The sequence below is a fragment of the Rhinopithecus roxellana genome, chromosome 9, assembly GCF_007565055.1.
Source record: "Rhinopithecus roxellana isolate Shanxi Qingling chromosome 9, ASM756505v1, whole genome shotgun sequence".
NCBI lineage: Eukaryota > Metazoa > Chordata > Mammalia > Primates > Cercopithecidae > Rhinopithecus > Rhinopithecus roxellana.
The window spans coordinates 26666416-26692833 of record NC_044557.1 but is presented as its reverse complement, the minus strand read 5'-3'; the positions used below and the strand labels follow the sequence as shown (position 1 = coordinate 26692833).

General features: G+C 36.4%; 1 protein-coding gene across 8 annotated transcripts in view; it reads right to left on the bottom strand.

Annotated features, from left to right (window-relative positions):
- NRG1 (neuregulin 1) overlaps window positions 1-26418 on the bottom strand; it is a 1136884-nt gene that overhangs the window by 161636 nt on the left and 948830 nt on the right. For all 8 annotated transcript variants that reach the window (XM_030937748.1, XM_030937743.1, XM_010370860.2 and 5 more), the window contains exons 2-3: window positions 13004-13181; window positions 3206-3327 (exon numbers count right to left, since the gene is read on the bottom strand). In XM_030937748.1, the coding sequence (XP_030793608.1) occupies window positions 3206-3327; window positions 13004-13181 (300 nt within the window). The remainder of the gene's footprint in view (window positions 1-3205; window positions 3328-13003; window positions 13182-26418) is intronic.

The following is a 26418-nucleotide window of genomic DNA, read 5'->3' as shown; positions in this document are numbered from 1 at the left end:
GAATGCCTGAAAGTGCCATGAAGAATATGGCCCCGTGGGGGCAAGAAACAGGTCAAAGTCTGGAATCATAAAGAGGAAGAGTTTGAAAGTAGGAGAGGTGAGAAGATGTGGGAAAGAGTCCAAAAGTTAAAAAAGTATCAGAAGCATATTAAAGTTAGAAACACCAGAGAGAAAAACCACTAACTCGCATTGCTTAAATTCCCAGAGATGCCCAGCATACAATTCCATCTCCTTGAGGCTGAGTTATAATGAAGTTCTAGTTCTTCGCCATAGAATCCCTCACTCCTTAGGCCTCATACCATTCCTTCAACTTCTGTTCTTTATAAGCAAAAGAATCTCACTTAAACATTTGCAAACATATAGTCAGATACAGACTAAGGCTGGGTGCAGCGGCTCACACCTGTAATCCCAGCACTTTGGGAGTTCAAGGTGGGTGGACTTACTGATCTCAGGGGTTCCACAGTGGGTAAAACAGTTGAACCCAGGAGTTCCAGAGTGGATAACATAGCAATATTCCATCTCAAAAAGAAAAAAAAAATTTTTTTTGAGCTGAGGTGGGAGGATCCTTTGAGTCCAGGTGGCAGAGGTTGCAGTGAGCCAAGATCACACCACTGTACCCTAGCCTGGGTGACAGAGTGAAACCCTGTCTCAAAAAACGAAAAACAAAACACACACAAAAACCATTTCAGATACAGATGGAACTGCACTGTGGTAGAAATAAAGAAAAAAAAAAAAAACTGGGTTCATATCTCCTTTTGCTAAGTATCTCTGATCCTGAATAAGTCTGTTTTCTATGCTAACTCTTTTATTCTTTTTTAATACAATGAAGGGGTTGGCAAAGGATGATCTATTCCTAACATCCAAGAAGAGAATAAAAACAAGGCCAACTTGCATTGCAATTGAGACTCTTCATTCTTCTTCTTCAGAGGCTTTAATTACATAAGTCCATAAGAACCTATTTCTGAAAGATTTTTTGTGGGTCGTTTAACAATGACTTACTTAAAATATTCCATAAACTTCTCTTTATTCTTGCCAGGTAAAAAGGACTTATTATCAAAAACACCTCGAGTTTCATTTCTCTACCCTATAATTGGTCAACACTATATATTCAAGTTTGATCACTAGACCATGACTTGAGTGAATTAATGTGGGAAAAAATGAATTAGTTGTTTTTCCTATGTAAGAAATGTAAAAAGCCATATTATCAAACTTTCAGTACCCCCAAATTAATAAAAAAGGAACTCTATGGGGTTTTGCCAGGAATAATAGAGTAATAAATAATTCATTGCTTAATCCTGTAAATCAGAAACCATGGAATAATCAATGTAATACTTCTGTAGACACTCAGTGAGACTATGACACTAGCTTTAATTTTATTTTCCTGGGACTTTGTGGTATAGCTACACAAATGAAATCCAAGTGTCAAAAATCACAACTGAATGGCATTAACCATGAGGAGACACACTGAACCAAGCCAGTGACAAACCGAGGAGAACAAGCTTCAAACAATGGTTATAGTAGAAAGTAAAAAATAGTCCATTAAAATTAATTTTTTAACATGTGTTTCATCCTATAGAATTCCACGTGGGGTAAAGTAATACTAGCAAACTACTATTGCTTAACCTGCCCTGGTTGAAAAATAAAGTGATGCTATATTTACCCATATAAATTTTAAATGGTTTTACATTTTGAACTGTAATAAACGGGATTCCTAACGGAAATTCCTTTTCCCTGCTCTCCTTTACTCTCTATAGAGGGAGATATTTAAAATGAAAGTGATAAACTTTGATTACTCTGTGATGGAACAGATCCTTGAGAAGTCCAGAGAGGATGAGGCATTAACCTGAATTTTCCCAGTCCTGTTTCTTATTTTTATCTCCCTTCTCCCTTTCTTAGTATGTTACAGAAGAATCAAGTGGCAAAAACTACATCAGCCTCCCATACAATTAACCCTTAAAATTACTTTTACTCTACCTGTGCTGACCTGGCATTTTTACCCTATCACTTTAAGAGCGCTTGCCCTTGAAATGCAGAATCTTTCTCATCTCCTACTGAGAAGCCACGCAATTAGGCTTGGTTTTACAACAGATGACAAATTTTGTAAAGGCAATAGTTAAGTGCCATAATTCAAGAAAGAAAGAAAGAGAGAATGAGAGAAAGAAAGAGAGAAAGAGAGAGAGCGAGAGAGAGAGGGAGGAGCACCAAAGACTTTAAAATAGCATTTGATTATTCTAAAAGATTTAAAGAAGCATTAAGAAGCATTGCTAGGTCATCAACATCATCATCAGCTCCTATAGATGATTCCATCAAATCATGGAGTATTAGGCTAGTACAAAACAGAAAGCCATCAGTTGTGGTTCTTTTACTTTCCTGGAATAACTCAGAGAAGTTGTCAGAGGTAGATTGTACTTCTTACCTCTAAGTCATTCATTTGTTTAAGAAGGATTGCCTGGTACTATTCTGAAGAAAGCTGAAAATGAAGCCTCTTCATAGTAGGAAATTTATTGCCTCTAAAATGGTCCTAATTTCAAAATTAATAGGCCTAAAAAAATTAATGGCCTTTCTACCACCTAGAGCCAGATGTAATGGGAATAAATTGCCAGAATTGAGTCAGGACTATATTTTGCACACACACAGAATATATGCATATTATATATGTATACGTATACATATATAATACATAATATGCATATTATATGTGTATGTATATATTATATGTGTATATATTATATACCTATATGTATATACATAATATGCATATGTATATCTATTATATATGTATATATATACATATATAATATGCATATATTGTTTATGTGCATATATACATATCGTGTATATACATCCTATGTATATATATAACTGTATTCTGTTGCTCAGAGAGCCAAAGACTTGACTGCCCTCCCTGACCAACTTAAAAAAATTGTATAACCTCTATCTTTTAGCAATCCAATGTATCTCTGCCATTCATGGCCTTGTTCAAATCCTTTTGTAAAAAATATCTGTATATTTAAGGTCTATATAATCTCATGGAGAACAGAAATTTATGAAAGACATACAAAATCCTTGAAACACCTGGTTTTCTTTATTTGTTTTTAATTTGTTCACAATGAGATTTAACATACCAATCTATTATGAGTCTTACCACATGTCTCGATTACTCTTCTTAGAGATTTAGGAACAGTATACCGTAGGTATCTCTTACCGTTTGAATCCACGATGGTGATATTGGCAGAGGCACTGTCATTTCCTAATTTGCTGATCACTTTGCACATATACTCTCCAGAATCAGCCAGTGATGCTTTGCTAATGCGAAGCTCTGACTTCCTATAAGATCAGGACCAAAGTGGTGTCAGTATATATCACAGAAATGCAGTAAATATAAATAGATACTTTTCTGTGCTTTCAGAGTTCTCAAACTGCCTCTCCCCACCTTACACATATGTTAAAATACAACTTCCATTACATTGATCTGACCACATGATTTTACCTAGAGTAAAAGTAAGATGCATCCATTAAGTTATACCATGGATATCATCTTAATTTTATCACCTAAATCAGTAGTTTAAAGGAAATCTTCTGTAGTTTTTCTTTTTACTCCCTTATCATCACCAATAACTGTGTTATACCTTAGATTTTTAAACCTAATTGGTAAATTTTCTTAGTTTTCTACATCCAAATGCCATCAGCCACTAGGGTTTAGGAAGAGGAAAATGTATAAAGTCATTTCCTACAAGTCTCTTAAGGACTTACTGAAAGTTAGAATAGATAAAAAATACTGTGCGCTCTTCTTCCCAGTAGAGTAATATCAAGAATAATGTTAATTTTGAATGAAGAGGATTTATCAATTCCAAAAGGAAGGGAATTTTTCTTTCCTTAAGATTCTCATTGCTGGGAGCATAGTACCACATGAAAGATTCTTAATACTGGAATAAATATCTGGGCAACGTTATCACACAGTTTTATAAAACTCTGAATATTACATCAACATTCACCTTTTTTTTTTTTTTTTTTTTTTTTTAATATGGGCAGCATTGTGATTTGCTGTGTCTGTGTTTTACTGTTGCACATAAGCAGTCCCCGAAATATAAGAACTCAGAACAGCAGGGATTGGCTCAGAGTTTACTAAAGTCTTTCTAAAGAATTATTCTAAAGCCTGGTGTGGTGGCATGCCCCTGGAATCCCGGCTACTTGGGAGGCTGAGGTGAGAGAATCACCAGGGCCCAGGAATTCAAGGTTGTAGTGTACCATGATCATGCCGGTGAATACTCACTGCACTCCAGTCTGAGCAGCATGATGAGACCCTATCTGCAAAAAATAACAAGAATCCTTCTATGCTCTAGCCTGGTAACTGTGATTTCCTGGGCTCTTAAGGGGATAACGACAAGGGAGAAAACAAGGGAGGAAGAAATGACAGCAATCCTTCTGATTGCAAATCTGCCACGTTATACTTTGCTAGTTTTCTGGTGAATTTTCTGATCTTCTTGTCACACAATGTTAATCGAGTAAAATCAATTGTTCCAAATATAATTCCTACTAGTCTCCTCCAGTCTATCTGATTGAACTACGCAAAGTTCCACATGTAGGTCCCCTGATTTTCCACCTCTGTGCTTTTGTCTGTGTCATTTCTTCTTCCTACAATGGGGGTCCTGCATTCCTACGCATCAAAATCTCAGCTGGACCTTCCAGGGCCACGTCAGGTGCCAAATGCTTCACCAAGCCTCTCCTGGTCATGTAGCTGGAGCTGCTCTCATGTGCCTAAATTCTGACAGCCCTGAGTACGTCTCTCATGAGAGTTCCTTCAGTATGTCTCATCTCTCAACCTAGAACGTACACTTTGGAGAGTGGAGTTATAATGTCAACTTCTTGCTAGTCTCATGGAGCATACATCAGGCTATGCTTTGTCCTCAGACATTATTGGATAAATGTGCTAATGAATGAAGAAAATATTTGGATGTTTGATTAAGTAAATATTAGGTTCTTGCTGAGTAAGCAGAACCTAATATTCCCATGGCTGGTTGGAGGAAAGGAAAAGGCCATAATGAGAGGGCACAGACCATCAGAGGTGGTCCAGACCAGGAACAGTGACGGTCAAACCAACATCGGGGCTGAAAAATTAACTTTGCAGCCGAGAGCAGTGGCTCATGCCTATAATCCCAGCACTTTGGGAGGTCGAGGTAGGCAGATCAGGAGGTCAGGAGTTCGAGACCAGCCTAGCCAACGTAGTGAAACCCTGTCTCTACTAAAAATACAAAAATTAGCCGCGTGTGGTGGCACGCATCTGTAGTCCAAGCTACACAGGAGGCTGAGGTGGGAGAATTACTTGAACTCGGGAGGCAGAGGTTGCAGTGAGCCGAGACCACACCACTGCACTCCAGCCTGAGTGACAGAGTGAGACTTGGTCTAAAAAAAAAAAAAAAAAAAAAAAGGTAACTTCCCCAGTCATGACCCAATGATGTCAACAGGTAAACCTGAGGTAACAAAGCAATGTGTTCCACATTCAAATAAATTTGGAAAATATTAGGTGAAATAAAGACAGGCTTTTCATTATCTTTATTCTCACAGGATTTCTCAGGGTCTTGAATACCCTGATGTACTGTGACTCCCTGAAAGGGGATCTATTATTTATTTTCTCTCAAACTTAATTGACCATGGAATCCTTTTCATTCACAAGGCGTATCTGTTAATGTTTTCTGAAAATAATGGTCCACAGTAAAAAGTTGACAAAAAACGGACGTAATTTAACAGTTTTATCTATCTATGGAATGGGGACACCACCAAGGGCCATTTAAAGAATATTCACACATTAACCAGAGACATTATTCATAGGAAAGTTTCCCCAAAGTATATCCCTATAAGCCAAAATGGGCCATTTTGATGACAAATATCTTTGCAAATAGATATGTCTTAACAATAAAATATGACAACTTTTAAAATTATCAAAATAAACCAATATTAGAATATCACCCAATGTCAGGTTGCATTAACTTTTAGGCTGAATTTTGGAGTATTCAAATATCATATGATTTTTAAAATGGATTGTCAGCTATTTATCTACTTTGTTCATACATGACAAGTTTCCTTCATGATGGGTATCTTTGAAAAATAGTGCGAAAAAATTGGATGAGTACAGTAAGATTTTCCAGCCCAACATTTAGCATAGTTTGCTGGAAGAATTTTCATATATAACCATGAAACCACTAGCAATAATAGAAAAATTATGAACAATATCAGGGTGGGGCATTAATATCTTGATTTTCAACGCCACAGAAAGAGTTAAATTTCTAAAGTAAGAAAACAGTAGCTTTTCTTAAGTCCCCAAATGCTGAGATGAGATTACAACAACATCCCAAGAATGTACAACTCCAAGATTATTACAACACCCTCAAGAACAACCCTTCTTTCCTATTTATACAGATCTAGGAACAATCCTGTTTGTATGTAAAGACTCCTTTCCTGACCCAATGCGATTAACATTTTAACTATTGAACTAGATGGCACTATAAGAAACATGGTAATCATATTTACAGTTAACATAATCTTAAAGGGATGTCTTAAAATCAAACTTCTCCTAATAGGCCTTGGCATTGTTTCCTGGAATACTATTCCTAGTAATGTAATCAAATGTTAGGCTTTAAAAGAAAGAAGAGATTTAAAAAAATTGTTCTATGTTAAAATAAATGCTGCATTAAAAAAAGTTAAAGAAGTCTCTTTACAACAATGCATCTCAGTAGTTTTTTGCAAATCTGTACTGTGAATTTCTAAGGCAGGTATGACATGTGGCCATGGAATCTTTTCTGTGGAGAACACCCTTGGGAATCCTAGGACAGAACATCAATGGGCCAAGACTAAGATTCAATCTGATTGAGATAAGCATCACAAGTGCATTCACGTTCGAAAATTGGTGACATAAATACAAGAGGAGATATCCCTCGACTACAATATACGCAGAAATAAGGATTTCTAATTAGCCACATGCTTTATTATTAACCCATTTTTAAAACTCTTTTTAAAAAGAAAGAACAAAAAAATCCTTAGGTACTCTTTAGCCAAATTTATATTAAGGCAGAGCATCAATCAAATTGGATAAAAGCCCCAATACATTCCTCATTGGCTGGATCATATCTAGAATGCTGAATTATACTTTAGATACACTTTGGAATGATATTTGCTGGGAAAAAAACCATAATTAAAGGACTTTAGAAGAGGGTGATCAGAATTGAATAGGGCCTAGAAATCTTATCACTAGAGAGGATTATGTTAAAGAAACAGAGGTCCCACTGGCAGACAACTATGAATGAAATATAAGTAGCTATTTAAATATATTTCCTGGATGCATATGGAAAAGGAAATTATTTGGGATTGCTAACTCTTACAGGAAAACTAAGTCTTAGAGGAAAAAGGAAATATGTGTTGAATGATATTACATAGAATAACTTTTCTGAGCATTCAAAAATGTATAGGGTGTCTTGTGAAAGAGTTAGGTTTTCTCTTTGGAAAGATTCAAGTCTGGATAGCCACCTGCCAAGCACATTCTCACAAGAATATCTCTATGCAGAGAAAGATTAAATTAGATCAGTGGTTTCAACTATTTTTTACAACAAAATCCTGTTTTAAAATGAAAGCTTAAATCAGAACCTCATATTCAAAAATATCACAAAGAAAGTGTTCCAGGTCAGAGGGCCTGGTAATCCTTTTTGCAATTCAATAGAAATTTAGGACTCTACAGGGACATCACTGAAAAACCACTGACGTCAACGAGCATAAAGACCCCTCTGAATTCTAATGATACATTTAACTATGGGATTTGTCCAGCTTTGTGTCCTAGAGTAGGGACAGAATGTAGTAAGAGTGTAGAATGAGCCAAATCTTCCTTGAAAATTATATATTGCAAAAAGATTTGGCGCTTTGATAAGTATGGCTACAACAGTCTTCTTTTTCTCTTTTCTGTAAGATACCATATACTGTCTATAAGAAGGAAATTAGCTTGGAAAGACTACCCGATTCCCTTATAGTCATAAATATAACTTTTTGCTCTTTAATTGATGAGTTTTCTGCGGATCTGGAGGAAGGTTGGTGTTTCAATGGATTTTTATTTTCTAAAAATATTAAATGAGTTAATTCGTGGAAAGTGTTTAAAATAGTTTTTGCAATATAGTGACTTCCTAATAAGTGTTAGCTATTATTATAGTAATTACATTCTATATTCCTGAAATATTTGGATTTTCATAAGCATGCATTACTTTTAGAATGAGAAAAAACAGTACAGTGCAAAAATAAATTAATGCGAAGTAATTTGAAGATAAAAAGTTCTGAATATTAATTTCCTTTTCATTTTTTTTAATATCAGAAAGCACACTGTGTTTTTTAGTGAGTGCTCGCTTACAAGGTGAATTCAAGGTTTCATTAGCTATTACTTAGTTTAATTTTAGCTTGATTCTTCTACCATAGTTACAGGCTAAGGAAACTTAATTACACATAGGGAAGAACTCTTCTGTTTATACAGTTTTGGTTCCCTGACCCCTAAGAAATTACACAGACAGTGTTTGTGTGTGTGTGTGTCCAACACTGCTTCAGATAGTGTAAAACTGATCATCGTGAAAAGGACGAAGAAGTGAAAGAGGAAATTATGATTTTTTTTTTTTTTTTTTTTTTAAAGTATAGAGACCGGGTCTTGCTTTGTTTCCCAGGCTGGTCTTAAACTCCTGCACTCAAGAGATCCTCAGTAGCTGGGAATGTAGGTATACACCACTGTGCTTGGCTAAAAGAGGGGCTTCTTAAACAACAGAACCAGCCACTGTACCACGTGCCTCACATAAACCATATGGAATGCCACTGAGGAGTCCCATTTTCTACATGAGAACATTGAGATTTCATTATATATAAAGTTCAACTGATCTGCTAGAGTTGCTCAGCTAAGATGAGAAAAAAATGCACATAAACTTTTTCCATTATAAAGTCAAAAAAGGCAATCACTAAAAGTAGAAGAAATAATTTGTAATATGTTTTCAACGTGAATAAAACAATGAGAGCCAATTTTAAACAAAATTAAAATATGTAAGAGCTGAGGCAAAATTAAGGGTGTCCAAAAGTGTGTGAAACATACAAATAACAGGAAGTCAGCCTTTAACAAAGCTAAGAAAGAATAGGTAAATGAGGTCAATCTGACAGTCCTCACATATGAATCTGTCACACGCCAAGCTTTTTAACCAGTTTTCTTGATCAAAATCATCCACCAGTCAAAGAAAACAAGAACAAAGAGATAAGCAGACATATAACACGAGGGCAATTTCCATTTCTTTTAATTGGCCCCACACATGGGTTAGTGAAAGAAAACAAAGGGTCAGATGGGAATTCAAAAATCATACAAAGAACATATAGGAATGTAGTTTTTAGTAGGGCCATGAGCAAAAGAAGGGTAAGATTTTACAAAATAATAGAAGTTGCATATTGCTGTGAAACTGTTCCATTAAACACCAAGGGATTAAAAGGATATTTTGGCTGCTATGCACAATCTAGATTATAAAAAGTGTGAAAAAGAATTCAAGACTAAGGATTGGAAAAGAGTCAATGTATTTAAATAAAGAGAATCCCAGAAAAATCTTACACTTCAAACTAAACTTCACCTCTGCTTGGTTGATCATAGCCTAAGAAAAAGTTTAAGTCAAATAACCAACTAACCACTGCAGAACACTAATAGTCTGAATATCTTAGTAATTAAAAATCATTAATAGTAATATATAAATGAATCTGAAAAATAAGAGTCTTTTAATTAAAGCCATTATCCTAAGCATGCCAGAGCTCTATGTTCTGACTTCTGACTTTATGTAGCAAAATCACAAATATCTGCTGAAAAAACACAAGAGTTAGAGTCAAGTTTAACTATTCATTACCACTATGATCTACAGGAAGAAACTTAGCTTCCTTCATTTTCAGGATATTAATGTTTTAAATGGGTATAACAATAATTATATTCATTCTACTTATATTTACAGGACAAATTGAAATAATAGAATATCTTGCAAATGTTAATTAAATTTAGATTCAGCTGGATCCTTTAATCTTAAAAAAAACTGACAATGCTTTTTTTAATAAAAAGACGCAATTTTAGATATGATAAAATACCCAATTCTAAAAACTGAAAAGCTGATTATCAAATAGCTGTCCACTCTATACAAAGTATGTCTTATTTTTAGATCAAATATGTTAACTGTTTTGCTGCAAATGATTCATAGTTGCATCACTTTAATACATTTTTCCCCATTTAATTCTTTCCAGCAAGACTATTGTTTAAAAGAAGTAATTTCTGACTATTGTCCTTTCTGGTATTATGGGATTTTATTAATATGTAGACAGTGCTCTTAGCTGTCTGGACCTATGAAGCCAATATGAAAACGCTTTTCTGAATACTAATGATACTTTTATATGTCATCAAAGCCATGTAACAAATTACCTCTTTAAGTATACATGTACCTTTTCTAAAGCCTATTCATTCTAGTCAGTTCACTTTTTTAAAGAATTCATTTTCTCATCTTATCTACCAAACTTCATTTGCTTCTCTCCAGGTAGCATCAGATTGAATATTTGCAGTGTGAGATGCTTTCTTCCAGATGAACTTCTCCTCCCTCCCTTCCTCCTCCCCTGCTCTAGCAGTGTTGTAACACATGATTTCCAGAATTCCCATGTTTTATATAAGACTGAACTAGATATCTCTATACAATCTTATGACCCCCGCCCCTGGATACAGAGATTATAATGCCCTATACCTCTTTAATTTCTCCACAGTCCTAGCATAAAACCTTTCATGGCACTTAAATATTACTGGTATCCTTTGACAGTCACGTAAAAATAAATGAGACATTACCCTGCATGTAGAGATAACTTCATTTCTTACTAACTTGTCTGATGAAAAGCAAACACCAAAATAGATTCCATCCAAAATCTAGGAGTATTTTTTGTCCTGTTAAACTTGTTTATAAGAATCATACTTATCTTTTCAATTCATTCATTGTATTTCCTCCTCCCCTCATGCACATATGCTGTTAAACATGAAGGTTCTCCATTTTTAAGAAAGGAACCCAAGAAACAGATTTGTACCAAATCTATTTAATCTATATAGCAAAATCACAAGTACCTGTTGAAAAGGCATGAGACTTAGAGTCAGACCTATTTCAAATCTAAGTTTAACCATTCATTACCACTATGATCTACAGGAAGAAACTTAACTTCCTTCTTTCTCAGCATATTACATTTTTTAATGGGTATAACAATAATGAACTCAGCTCTCACTGAGTCTCTTACTAGTTATATGACTTGAGGCAAAGCAGAACACGTTTTTGACGCTCAATTTCCTAATCTGCAAAATAAGATAGTCACCATGTGCTGTTGAACTGCTACATATTGGAATAATGTAAAAAAATAAGTAATATTAGGTATAAAAATGCCATGTCTCTTTACAGTATTATATTTTGTATCTTTGAAGTACCAACTGCTGCAGAAAGTGATACAATACACTTTATTATACTTCCAAAACAACAGATCTATCTGACATGATCAATAACTACAGTCAATATGTAGTTAATAAAGCATATAGCTTATAAAACCACAGAAACTAGAAAAAAAAACCTAATTACAGTTATCAGAGCAAACAAACACTTTGATAAGATTAAATTTAATTCTCACTGTAATCACTTTGCTCATGAATGTGTAACAACTTTCTGGCTAATGTCCTATAAAATCAAAGTACAGGAGAATGTTGTGTTGCTTCTGTTACCATACTTGGGGGTTCACTGGAACCCTGTGAGATGTGAGTGCTGAAAATGTCATCTTTGAGTTTGGAACCACTATTATACATGTCACATTGATTAAAGGACTCTTTAGAAGCAGAAATCCAACTGACTTATCTCTTCTCTGATTTCAAAATGTAGTTTGATATTAGAAGAAATGATTCTTAAGTAAGGAGGTAAACAAGAATGAAGAGTGTAGGTATGATAACAGAGCATCATTTTAGAGTAGATCCAGAATGCATCCACCAAGATGTTACAGGAATCACATGAAGCCCTGTCAAATATGGACCCCCTCAGGGAGAGCAGGAACATTTAAAATTCTTGCTACTTAAGATTACCTAATTTTAAAATCTGCTAGAGTGATGATGTGCTTTATCAGCAGTGTCAGTTAAAAATTCTTATTAGATGTAATTATATCATTAACCCCTTGTTAAAAAAATAGTCTGAATTCAACTGGTTACATTCCAATTCTTTCCATAAATCTAAGTATTTACTGAGCTTTATAATGAAGTTGTGATTTTAGTTGTGTAAGGCACTGGTACTCTACATTATTATATGCATTTGTCTTATTTTAAAGAAATTGCTTTTTTTTTTGCTTTTTTTGTTTTTTTGAGACGGAGTCTTGCTCTGTTGCCCAGGTTGGAGTGCAGTGGCATGCTCTTGGCTCACTGCAACGTATGCCTCTCAGGTTCAAGTGATTCTCCTGCCTCAGCCTCCCAAGTAGCTGGGATTACAGGCACCCACCACACCTGGCTACTTTTTGTGTTTTTCGTAGAGACAGGGCTTCACCATGTTGGCCAGGCTGGTCTCAAACTCCTGACCTCAGGAGATCTGCCCTCCTCGGCCTCCCAAAGCGTTGGGATTATAGACATGAGCCACTGTGCCTGGCCAAGAAATTGAATTTTAGGATCTATTACTATGACAGCATCTACCACTAATGCACTCTTTCTTCTTCCCTTCCATCTCTTCTTAGTTCCCATAGTTCTTTCTCCATCCATCCTTTCTTTTCTTTATCAACAAGCTGTAAGAACCAGAAACTCAGAATTCTTGCCTATGTGATAAGATTATTTTTTGTCATTATATAATGAAACAGCTTTTCACTTATTATCTATCGTGTTTCTGATAGTAAACTCACTTATTAGGGCCTAAATAACGTTTATATGTTATATTACCTTATTGCTGGGGGCAGTCTCTACTATTTTATGGATGATACTTACCCTGGCTTTTTTTGTATCTTGATGTTTTGTGGTTTGTTTTTTCGATTCAATTCATTCCCATTCTTGAACCACTTGAATCTGAGAGAGGAGTATTCAGAACTGGTTTCACATCGAAGGACTAGTTTGGAACCTGCAGCCGACTCCTGACTTTTCATCTCTTTCAATCGGGGAGGCAAGGCTAAAAGAAGAAAAGAGAAGGAAAAACAATTCTGATCACCAGGCAATCTTTCAAAGAGAAGAATTTAATTCTGAGTTAGCCTGATCAAGGCACCATTCCAAAGGTTTTATTAACAGAGAGAAAAACAATTTCAAAATGGATGAGCGAAAATGGATCTCATCTTGGAGAACAATAAAATGCCCAAATAAATTATACTCAGAAGAAAAGAGAACCTAGATTAGAAAATTATTCCTTAAAAAAATTCTAGATATTTACTTCTTCAAGCTTATATTCTCTGATGCCATTAAGAATCCGGAACGTTGGTAATTTCAAAGAACCAAAAGCCTGTGTTAAAGGAGCATATGTAGGCTGGGCGCGATGGCTCACACCTGTAATCCCCCAACTTCGGGAGGCTGAGACAGGAGGATCACTTGAGCTCAGAGGTTGGAGGCCAGTTTGGGCAATGTGGTGAAACCCCATCTCTATGAAAATACAAAAATTAGCGCGGCATGTGGCATGTACCTGTAGTCCCAGCTACCTGAGAGGCTTAGGTGGGAGGACCACCTGAGCCCAGAAGGTCAATGCTGCAGTGAGCTGTGATCCCACCACTGCACTTCAGCCTGAGCAACAGAGTAAGATTCTATTTCAAAAAAAATTAAAAAACATAAAAATAAAAGGAGAATATGTAACCGGGCCATTATTTTTAAAGCGTGTTCACATCCCAAATCACAGTGTATCACAGTTCTGTGAATAGGCGCAGGAAGCATCACATCCATTTTTAAAATCGGGAAGTTTAATTTCAGAGATAAGTAAGTGGCTGACTTTATCCATGGTTACAAAGTTTGTGGGTACTCAGAGCTAGGGCTCATTGCACTATCCTGTCATCAGAGAGGACCAAAGAACACAGAAAACCCATCAATCTTAACAATGGCCCCTTTCTTCAAGACAGAAACTCTCTGATGCTACCACTCTTTGACTGGACCTACACAGTTGCTATCCCAAACACAATGAATGGACCATTCCAGATGACCACTACTCACATCAAATTCTCTCTTTGATCGGATTTAGTGCATGTAAACAGTCTCAATAGAGACTGTGAGTACTTAAATTATGCATTAACTTGGAGAATACATTAAACACCTACATACCATTCTTATTTTAAGCAAGATGGCTTAAAAATATCTACTGTAATACTTACAGATAAAATGTTATAATATCTGAGATTTGCTTCAAGATAATATGGTGGTGGGGAATGGATAGACATAAAAGGTGAAAAACAATTACCAAGAACCTGATAACTGTGGAAGCGGTTAATACGGACATGTGGTGGTGTGTTATGCAATTCCATATAGTATGTCTAATTCTGTTTATCATAGCCATTTGTTAAAAGCATAGATGAATACATTTTCCTCTGCACACATAATTTCACTTAATAAGTATCAAACATCACAGAACCCGAGAATTCAACAACTCTCAGTTTCCTCTGAGTCTCAGAAAAACCAGCTACAAAATCTACTTCTGCTCCAGTTCAGGAATGTTAAACAGGAACTCCCAGAAAACAAACCCAGGCAAATGAGTCTGTACCTCCCTGATGCAGTACCTACTTATTCACTGGGTAAGGGGCTCAAGACTCCAAGGACAGTAATCAGGGTCACCCAACCATGAACAGGAAATGGAGTACCTTTCCTACTCAGGGAACTCTATTTGTTTTTCTACGATTCTGCCCTTGCAAGTAAATCCAAAAAATGTCAAGAATTAACACATGAAGTTTCTAATAAATTTCAGAAAAAAATCATTTGAACACTATGATTTCTTAGCAGTACCCCTACAGTTACATATTCCCCTTTTTATTTATTTGGTGGCTGGGAGATGAGGTGGAGAAGCAGGCATTTAATGTAGCAGACACACTGACAAATTAGAAAACTTATTTTAGCTGTTCTTAGCCCCCTGATACCTGATGATTTTGTCTGGTTCTTTTTTTTTTTTTTTTTTTTTTTTTGACAGCTTGAAAATATTTTTTTCTGAAAAGCTTTCATAGAAGTCTTTTAAAAATGTGGTTCATGAATCTCTGTTTTGCAGGTTTTTAAAAACAGACTAAATTCTCATGTATCTGAAATAGTGTCTACATATTTCTGTTAACTCCTTAAGATCATTTTTAACTTTGTGAGCCTGGTGATGGGATTGATTGATTGATTGATTGATTGATTGACTGAGACAGGATCTTGCTCGGTTGCACAGGCTGGAGTGCAGTGGCATGATCATGGCTCACTGCAACCTCCACCTATTGGGCTCAAGCGACCCTCCCACCTCAGCCTCCTGAGTAACTGGAACCAGAAGTGCATGCCACCATGCCTGGCTGATTGTTGTATTTTTTGTAGAGACAGAGTTTTGCCATGTTAGCCAGGCTGGTCTCCACATCTGGACTCAAACAATTCGCCTGTCTTGGCCTCCCAGAATGTTGGGATTACAGGTGTGAGCCAAAGGCCTGGTGAAGGGTTTTAAAGAAACAAATCTGCTGGTGCTAAATGATACCAAAAAAACTGGTTTACATATTTTAAGAAAAATACATTGCCTCATTAATTTATGTATAAACTGAAATAACTAGTTTGAATTCTTCACCCCTCTTCATTTTACATTTAACTTGGGAACACACCAGAACTTCCAAGGTTTATTCCCTTGCCTGTAAGCAAAATGCCTTATACATGAATTTTCTTGTCTCTGCTGCCCCTGAGACAGCAAGACTAACGCCCTCCTCTTCCTCTTCCTTCTCAGCCTACTCAACATGAAGATGACAGGGATGAAGACCTTTATAATGATCCACTTTCACCTGATGAATAGTAAATATATTTTCTCTTCCTTGTAATATTTTCTTCATGTTACTGTATTATAAGAATACTATATATAACACATATAAGATAAAAATATTTATTAATCAACTGTTTGTGTTATCGATAAGACTTCCAGTCAACAGTAGGCTATTAGTAGTTAAGTTTGGGGGGGTCAAAAGTTATACTTAAGTTTTTGACCACACAGGAGATTGGCATCCCTAATGCCTGCATTGTCTCAGTGTCAACTGTACTTCAGATACCTTCTCTTTAAGGACCATGTTCCCCCACTTACCACTCCATATATTTGCTTATCAATATAGTCTGAACATAAATCTATGGAGACGTTGTTTTCTTCCACTTTGATAAACATTTTATCACAAAATCAGTTTGTCTCTCTCTTTCCCTCTTTTGTCTCATTCCCTCTTTTCTTGTGTCTCTCTAGTTCATCTCTCCTTCCTCTTCACCGTCTGTTTTCATTAGTTTATTTCTTATTTCTGTATTAGGTGTCTTGATTTCAAACATGAGCAAACAATACAAATTCAAAATGAGAGATATTCTACAAAACACCTGAAATAGGCTTTAAAATCAATGTCATAAATAACAAAAAAGACTGTGAATGTGATCTAGATTAAAGGAGACTAAAGAGACATGGCAAGTCAATGCAATGTGGAGCTACTGATTGGATCCTTCTCCAAGGGAAAAACAGCTATATAGGATATTATTGGGACTACTGGGGAAATCTGAATAAAAATATTGTATCAAAGTTAAATTTCTCAAGTGGGAGCACTGCATTGTGGTTATGCAAAGGAATCTCCTTGTTCTTAGACAATATCTGCTTAAGAATTTAGGGGTGAAATGTCATGATGTCTTCAACTAAACTTTAGATGGTTTAGCAAATAGAAATACATTTATACATATACACACTAACACATACATAGAGGAAAATAAAACTGGCAGCCTTGGTCTGTCTCTGATTTTCTGCCTTTCTCATCTGATCTTTCTGCCATTAGATAAAAGACCTAGGCTTCATTAAGTAGGCACGTGTGTGTGTGTGTCTGTGTGCATTAGTCTGTTCTTTTTTCAACTTTTATTTTAGATGCAGGGGGTACATGCACAGATTTCTGTATGGGTAAATTGAGTGTTGCAGGGGTTTGCTGCATAGATGACTTTGTTGCCCAAGTAACAAGCATAGTACGCAATTGGTAGTTTTTCAGTCGTCACATTCCTCTCACTCTACACTCTCAAGGAGGTTCTGGTGTCTATGGTTTGCTTCTTTATGTTCACGTCATTAAGTATTTCTAAAGTCTTGGTTAATTTGCAGTTATGAAAGAAATTCTTGTAATTATTGGAGTTAATAATTTATAAGTTAAATTTAATAATGGTATAATTTAAATTCATTTAAATCACTTAAATTCTGCCAGCAGTATTGCACTGAAATGTTCATATGGTTCATCCTCACAATTGTGACTTCAAGGGCTCCAACCCCACTAGGTCTTTTGATGGAAGGAAACCAATTGCTCATTGGGCAGGTCAACATTTCTCCTTTCCTTTGGGGTCCATACGCAGAGTGGTACATCCCTTGTCTTATGAGATGATCTACAATGCAATGAGGCAACGACCTTCAGATCCAAGGTCCTTCTTAGCTAAAATATCCCCTCCTAAGCTGACCCTGATGTACGAACATTTCTCGATGTTTGGAGTTCAAGAATACCTCTAGTGACCAGCCTGAATTTCTCTCTCTTGCACATAGTTCCAAATCCATCCGATGTGGAAAAGCTCATGGCTACTCTAACTTTGCATCCCTAGAAGTCCAGGTGTAATAATGTGCCTGCTGCGTCCTTCTGGGGTAACTATGACATGAGGATATCCAGCTTTTCAGAAAACAGTTCTCTTAAGTTGGTAACTCAAAATCCTCCATAGCATAAGTGAAGAAACACATCTGTGTACTACCAACAGAGCTGCACAATTGTATCCTTGACCTATGGGTATCCTGCTGTCAGTGGTACCTTCTAGACAAGGACTACACAAAGTTTCTCACTCACTCAGGGTAGAACCCAACTTCAAGTATCAAGGACACAGGGCAATAATTTTAAACCTTTTTTTTTTTATCTTTGTGGATATTATTTGAAACTTTCTGTCTTCCAGGACTATTGGAATAGCCCTGAATATTTCACAGATTCTTACAAAAATGCAAACTAATATTTGAGTCCATGTGGTTTGTGTGATTTTTTTCATCCTTCCATAATAAGTCAATTTTCAAAAGAGTAAATTTTCTTTTGTCATAGATTATATAAATAGCTATCTGTTAATAGAATTCATTTTCATGTTTCTCAGGCATATGCTTTACTCACATGAAACAATCTCATTTATTTCACTGAAATAAAACCTATTCACCAAGTATCTTCCAATACCTAGTAATAACTTTATAAGGCCAATGGTAGTTCCTAAACTTGGGGTCAATTCTTGTTAACTGAGTACTCGAATTTTAAAAGTGCAAAAAAATTTTACTTGTCTTGCAAGTCTTATCTACGCATAAAAGATCTGTTAATAAAAAATTGGTTGAAGGCAAGCTCAAGGCTAAGTTAGTGCTTCAAATGCAGGAGGTGTTCCGAGTATTTGGTCTACCGCAGTTCATAATTTTGCTTTCTATGTGTTTCTAGAGGGGTGGTAGTTCCACACCCTGAAACAATTTAATAACAGAGCAAGTTTTAAGCAGTCTATGCCTAAATCTATTTCAAACTTGCTAGACATTAATATAAACATATCCACACCCTTAGAAATGCATCAACAGAGGCAGACAGTCAAGTGCAAAGAACAGCCTTTTAAAACAGACATGCAAATGCCATCAGACCAATGCCACACATTTCACAGGCACTTCTTTTGAATACTTCTTTTTTACAGGCTTTAAGTATTTTCAAAGATTTTAAAAGATCACAAATATACTCTTCTGACTCTAACTCAAAACATGCAGGTATACGAGGTATACTTCTAAAGTCTACTTTTGTGATCTGCTTTTCCTATTTGCTATGTCACACGATTTAGGAAAAAACTTATTGTGGTAATCCAAAAAGACTTATATTTCATATTCTGACCACCACAAAAACTCAATGCGACATGTTCATTTATTCCAATAATTTAATGGGTGAATAAATACTTGTGGTAAGGGCAAAATAAATTTCCAAAAAAAAAAAACCTCATTCATCTAAGCAATCCTCTTGTTTTAATCATCGACTGTGCCCTTATTTTTCAAATATTATCCATGCAGCTATATCAAATATTGTACTGTATTGTTAAGAACAGGAAACAAATTTTAGCACGTGTATGCTACAGAGATAATGCTGATGGCATGTGACACTAGATAAGTTGTTATTTCTGGTCTCTGGAGGATCTGACAATGCAAAGTTAGCTCCTATCTTTACTCTCCACGTTTGGGCAGCTAATCTGAACAGCCTCAACACATTGAACAAATTACACAGGAAATCTGCAAAATATTATCAAGTAACAGTGAGCTTTCAGCTATGATCCCAGTGAAGTCTTCCCTGCATAAATGTGTAAAAAGCCCACCATCACACATGTGCAGATCCCACAGTGACAACTGGTGACTGACAATTATGTTAGCTAATGAAAGCCACACGAACATCATTAATCAATCCTCTATGCAGGCTGTCCTTTTGTTAATAGTCATGTTAGAAGTAGATAAATTACTATGGAGAGTCTCCAAAACTCCCCCGATCATATTTCTCCCTCTTTGGACTAACTCACAAAGTTGATTACAGTCCTGCAACAGAGTGGATAAACTTTGTGCTCTTCATCTGGTCTTCTCTTCCGAGCTGCACTCACAAATTTGGCTATAAAAGGGAAAGTTTGCCTTATCAGATGAAAATGTGTAAATACAGCTGTGTAAAAGGCAGCACAGTCTAGTGGTAATGGTATTTTGAATGCACCTAGGTTTTAATGCTCTGCTGCTGATGCAGTGGGTGATGTTGAGTTATATCCCGAATCACCCAACAAGACCATTATTTGTTGCCACCTGTGGTGATGTTGTGCTCACCCTGCCCTGTGTTCTAGATGAATCAGGCTTCAGACAGAATGTTCTTGATTCAAGTTAAATAGAGTTCCCTGTGAGCTGAAATGGAGTTACGATTTGTCCCTGCTTATTGAGGAAGGAGGATGGCACCTTCATTTGAAATAAATGTTGCCATAAAATTCAGAATTTTGTTATAAAATATTCTCAAGCTGACTCTGTCTACCACTGGCAGCAAACTAAATCCAACCAGCAAACACGCTGGGAATAGGCTTCAAAGTAGGACTAAGATGGCTGGACTCTGGAAACTCCATTCTAGCAGTTCCATGTCCAACTTCTTATATAATACAACGATGTGTATATGAACTACCGAATAATTTATTTGCAAGCATACTGAATGGCCTCACATCACATGCATAGAATGTGTCATTATACAACATAAAAGAATAAAATTGGGGGCACTATTTCAGCATTTTACTTTTAACACTCATCACAGTGGTGCCACTACGCCAGAGTTGGCTTCCTACTAGTGCTTCATTTTGATTTACCAAATATATTGGTTTCCTTTGGTGGGGAATTTTACATACGGATGTCTTCCAAGTTTCACTTCTCACAATTAACTGCTACAAAATGACTGAAACAGTATTCTTTAAGATATTTGATTTGAGGATATGAGCCACAACTAGCCCAGTTAAATAGTATACATATGCTAAGGCCATTGAAGATGATTAATCATATTCTACATCTGAAAACCATACTCAACTGACTGCATTTAAAAAACACACGTAGAGGGCTGGGCGCCGGTGACTCATGCCTGCAATCCCAGCACTTTGGGAGGCCAAGGCAGATGGATCACTTGAGATCAGGAGTTCAAGGCCAGCCTGACCAACATGGTAAAACTCCATCTCTACTAAGAACACAAAAATTAGCCAGGCATTGTGACACATATCTGTAATCCCAGTTACTAGGGAGGTAGAGGCATGAGAATCACTCGAACTAGGGAGGCGGAGATTGCAGTGGGCAGTCCACTGCACTCCAGCCTGGGTGACAGGGTGAGAGTCCATCTCAAGAAACAAAACAAACAAACAAAAAACACATGTACAAACAGAGGGCCATTCAAGGAATTTATCCGTACCAAATCAAACAAGGGTAGGTGAGTTACTAGCAGGGGGTCACAGTCCCTATTTGGAGGATCAGGCTATTGCCTGACTGTGTATGTGTCCACTTTGATTGATACTATACCTAAACATCAAAATTACTAAATTTATTGGATGGAAGATACACAGGATCTCAGGCTCTCCTAACCCAAAGTAGGACTTCAAGTGTCTGCTGAAAGGATGAGGAAGAATCTGGAAGACACCGACAAAGAAAGAACCCAGGTACAAAATGATTCCAGAGGCCCCATCTATCTTCTCTATGACTTTTTATTACTTGGAATCATGGGGCTCTGTGACATTGTTTGTGTTCTGTATGCCACTGGGCTAGGACTCTTATGCTGCTCTGCTGTCAGATACTAACAAAAATGACACGTAAATCTAACGGGAAACTTGTCAAGTAAGTTGAATTATCTTTACTTTGAAGTTTTCATGTTCTGTATTTCTCTTATCTGGTCATCACTGTTGGAGGACTCTCAAACTGGACCCCGCCTCAGCTGAGATCCTGGTCATTTCCTTGCTGGCTCATTTATATCACCTAATGTCAGAGTCTAGCCAGATTGGTCAGATGGTTCTTGTATTATTGCAAGAAGAGCACATACATTTTCACATTACCTTCTCTGCTTTTTTCTTGTTTGGAGGCAGAGTCTCACTCTGTCACCCAGGCTAGAATGCAGTAGTGTGATGTTATCATAGATTACTGCAGGCTTGGAATCCTAAGCTCAAGTGATCCTCCTGCCTTAGCTTTTCATATATCTGGGACCAGAGGCACAGGCACACACTACCATGCTGGTTTTTTTTTTTTTTTTTTTTTTTTTTTTTTGGTAACAGAGATTCACTATGTTGCTCAGGCTGGTCTCAAACACCTAGCTTCAAGCAATCTTCTTGCTTCAGCCTCCCAAAGTGCTGGGATTATAAGTGTCAGCCACCACGCCTTCTATGCCCTCCAGTCAAAGTTGTTCTTCTCCATTGACTGACCAGGGTCTACAGGATGCTGGTTTGCTCCCTTAACTGTTAAGGTGCCTTGTTGTTACTACATATTCCCAAAGTTACCATTTGGTCAAATCTCCTTTCATCTGCAACAGTTCTGGTATGTATTTCATGTAAGATACATAATGATTATTTCCACTTACAGGTGAGGATATGGAAACTGATAGGGGAACTTAATGTTGTAAGTCTAACAAGCTGTAGAACCAAAACTTAAACCTAGGACTGTTTATCATACCTAGTTTTCCTACAAAGTTTGAAGTAGAGGTAGAAAACGGAGAGAAGGACAGTAGATTAAAAATCTGGGAAAGATTACTCCATTTCATAGCCACTACGGTAAATTTTTTTGTTCTTATGAGCTATATAAATCAAATCACCTCTCCCCATTTGTCTGTGAGAAATTTACAATACTGTAAAACTCTACAAGGGAAAACGAAAGCAGGTTTATTAGGTAAGATAATTTTTCACCCTGATAACTGAAATTAGTTATTTATTGAAATTAGCAATCTCCCTTTTCTATACAGTTCCTTGCCCTGTACTTCCCAGTTGGGGACTAAAGATAAAAAACTTAAAACAACTATAATATATTTTCAAAGCCTATGAGATGAAGTTAAATAAAGTCCCTTTTATTTATAGTACATCTATATATAGTATATACAGTAGTATGTAGTATATACACATATACATATTTTATATATATATAGTACTTTCAACCATAAATGCCTTTGAATAATAACAGCTGATACTTATTGAGTACCTACTATGTGCCAGGTATTGTTCTAAGAGCTTTAGGCTTATTAACGTTTTTAAGTTTCATGATAACTCCAGGAGGTATATATTATTATCATTATCCTCAACTTACAGATGAAGAAACAGAAACAGAGAGGTAAAGTAACCTGTCTAGAGTCACACGGCTGGTATACTATCAAGTCAGTATCTGAACCCAGGAAGTCTGACTCCAGAGCCCTGGCTCTTAACTACTAGACAATGTGCTAAAGATTTTATTTATTGATCTATCAATAGGAACCATATTTTCCTCACAAAACCTGGGATACACCACATGACATTATTTCCACACTTATTCCACATGCAAAAGACAGCCTGAGGAATACAGTAGATATGCAAAATTGCTGAATTTTCTGAGCTACTTGGATAATTTAAGGGGAAATAAAACAAGACAATACTTGTAATTGGTGTTTAAAAAAATTCGTTTGAACTATGTAGTTGTTTATCTGTCATATGCCAAATGCCACAAGGGTTAACAGTGCTGTATCTCACTCCTGTGTTCACTGTGATGTGATAACCCCCACGTGAGGATACAGCAACAAAAGCGTCTTAATGGATTAATGTTGTTCTTTCGAGGTGTAAAGGCAATACACCGTGACAATGAACACTGGAGCAAATCACTGCACCGCGGCCAGCAGCTGGAAGGTAAGTGTTCCACAGGCCTAATTGATTCTATCACCACAGCTGCCCCCAATTATAAGAACATCTCACTCTCGGACATAAAGATGTCCAGCAAGCTTCACTGAAGGCAATCAACTCACAGGGTTAAAATGGATCCAGTACAATTTTACCTGATTGATGTGTAGCAAATTCACGTGACATAAACTTATAAATATGATTTTTTCCATTGTCATAAAATAGGAGTTTTTTCTTATGTGTTATACATACCAGCCATATTCACTTCCAAAATGTTAAACAGAAAAATTGAGAAACATCTAGTTACTAAAAATTTAATATATATTTACTTATTTTCTTATTGTCAAGTTTTTTTTTTCTGTTCTGATGTGTTTATTGCTTAGGTAAATTTAGCACATTAACATGACTTTGATATGTTAATATTTGTCTTTATAACCATTTCTTTGTTGAAATACATTTAATTCATGTCACTAGAATTCTCTTTTTTATTTAAAGAAGAAATTTACTTACATGTTCTAAACTAAATAAATTCCCAGGTAAAACGAGTTAGCACTTGATTATAGTTTTAAACAATGATAACTATGCGAAAACTTTTAAGCATTGCATATAAATGAACAAAGTTCCTGATACATGATCTAAGAACATTAGTTCCCTATAATCTATTTTTTTCACATAGCCATTTAAAACTTATTCCTTCTGTGAAAAAGAAAAATTTTAGCAGAGCTAATTCTGAAATAAATGTGTCCTTTCAGGACTTCTAAAATCTGTTTCTTTGTTATTTACTCAGATCTACTTTCTTAGTAATTATGGCTTTCTGATTTTTTCATTTTTGTCCACAGATGACTTATTAAAGAGAATGATACTAAAACCTTAGTACCTGCCAGGATTGAAAGCCTTCTTTACTCGTTGAGGTCTACAATATCAAAGTTAAATTTCTCTCTGCTCTGTTCACTACAGTTTTAAGTACCCAACGTTGCATCCCTTCTTCTGCAGGGTCCACATTTGACTTTCTGAGGACCTTCAAAGCTTTCATAGCCTCCCTGCACTTTTAAGCAGGTCAACGGACAAATTAACAATTGAATTCCTTTTTTGTTTTTTTTTTCGAGACGGAGTCTTGCTCTGTCGCCCAGGCTGGAGTGCAGTGGCCGGATCTCAGCTCACTGCAAGCTCCGCCTCCCGGGTTCACACCATTCTCCTGCCTCAGCCTCCCGAGTAGCTGGGACTACAGGCGCCCGCCACCTCGCCCGGCTAGTTTTTTTGTATTTTTTCAGTAGAGAAGGGGCTTCACCTGACCTCATGATCCGCCCGTCTCGGCCTCCCAAAGTGCTGGGATTACAGGCTTGAGCCACCGCGACCGGCCAACAATTGAATTCTTATCATTTTACTTCTACCCACAAGAAAGACCAGGGAAGGCAAATTCCTTATCTTAGGGTTCCCAGTGACATGAATTTGCTGAAGAGGTGGAAAATAACCAAAGTCAAATTAAACAGATCATTAACAGTAAGAAACTTGGTGCTACATTATTCTGTGACTACATTCTGTGGCCAGTATAACTTCAAGGCTGCTACACTTTCCCATACAGTCCTCCAAAGTCAAGCTGTATGATGGAAGTCAGTGCCCTTTGGTGTCATAAAACACACAAAAAGAAATTTTAATAAGAAAGAGTCCAAATGTGTAGTCTCCTCTATTTTACATAAAGCATAAATTCCTTAAAGAATCTTTTGAAAGTGAAAGTGAGCTGCTTCCTATACATTCTGACACAATCCACTGACTCCCAGAATGTAATACAATTTTCTCAGCACAAAGACTCAAAAATGTTACACAAAAGAAGCCAACGTGAAGGTCACTTAGTGTGTCAACATGTAGCTTTCCTTACCCTACTATTAGCTACACTAGAGACCTTACTTGGATTGCACCATCTTGTGTACAACATTTTTCGTGCTGAAATGAGATCATGTATGAAAGTACTTTCTAAAGAGTAGGCTAAATAGTGGTAGTCTAAGAAATGCCTTCTGAGTGAGCCTAGGGTAGGGCACTGATAGTGAAATTTGCATTCTCTGAAGGGAGCTTTAAACAATCTAACCATGAGCTCTCTATATTTTAATTTCCTTTAATAACATGATCAGTTCCACCCATGAATTTAATTAATTCCCTATGAATCCCTGAAGACGCTGGCACTCCACTAGAAATATCTTTTGTTTGTTTTTACTTAGAAAGAAGGTTAATTAGATTCTTTGTTAATAGTTTGTAAGTCCATGAATTTAAATTACTGCACTCTACACATAACATCTTGAGCTTCTGCCACAAGCTTGATAGACCCTATCAAAAAGAATCAAGACAGGAAACCTGGGTAAAGCACTTGTTTGGTCTGCAGGACGAAGCAGTCACAAAATTACTCTGAATCTCAATCATCTTGAGCAGAAAATGGAGGGGAAATAGCACCTGCTATACCTATTTCAATACAGTTGTAAAAACCTAATTAAAAAGAGTAATAAAAGCATTTTGCATATTTTAAAAATTAATATTATTAACTCTGATTTAACCACCATCGATAAATATCTTTAAAAAGCCAGAAAATGTTAGGTTATATAAATCTAGATGGCACAAAATTACATAACAAATATCTGAAAAACTACATATACCTTTGGTCATTCTTGAGAGACAAAAAAAACAAAACAGCTGGAAACTATCAAGAAAAGTCATCAAAATGCTCAAAGGAAAGGGTGGCCGATACAAAGGAATACACTAAACATTTTAGAATCACACAGACTGATACCAGGAAGGCCAGGAAGAAAGTAACTGTTCTTTAAAGTCATGAAATCTTAGAAAGAGCAAAAGCAGTT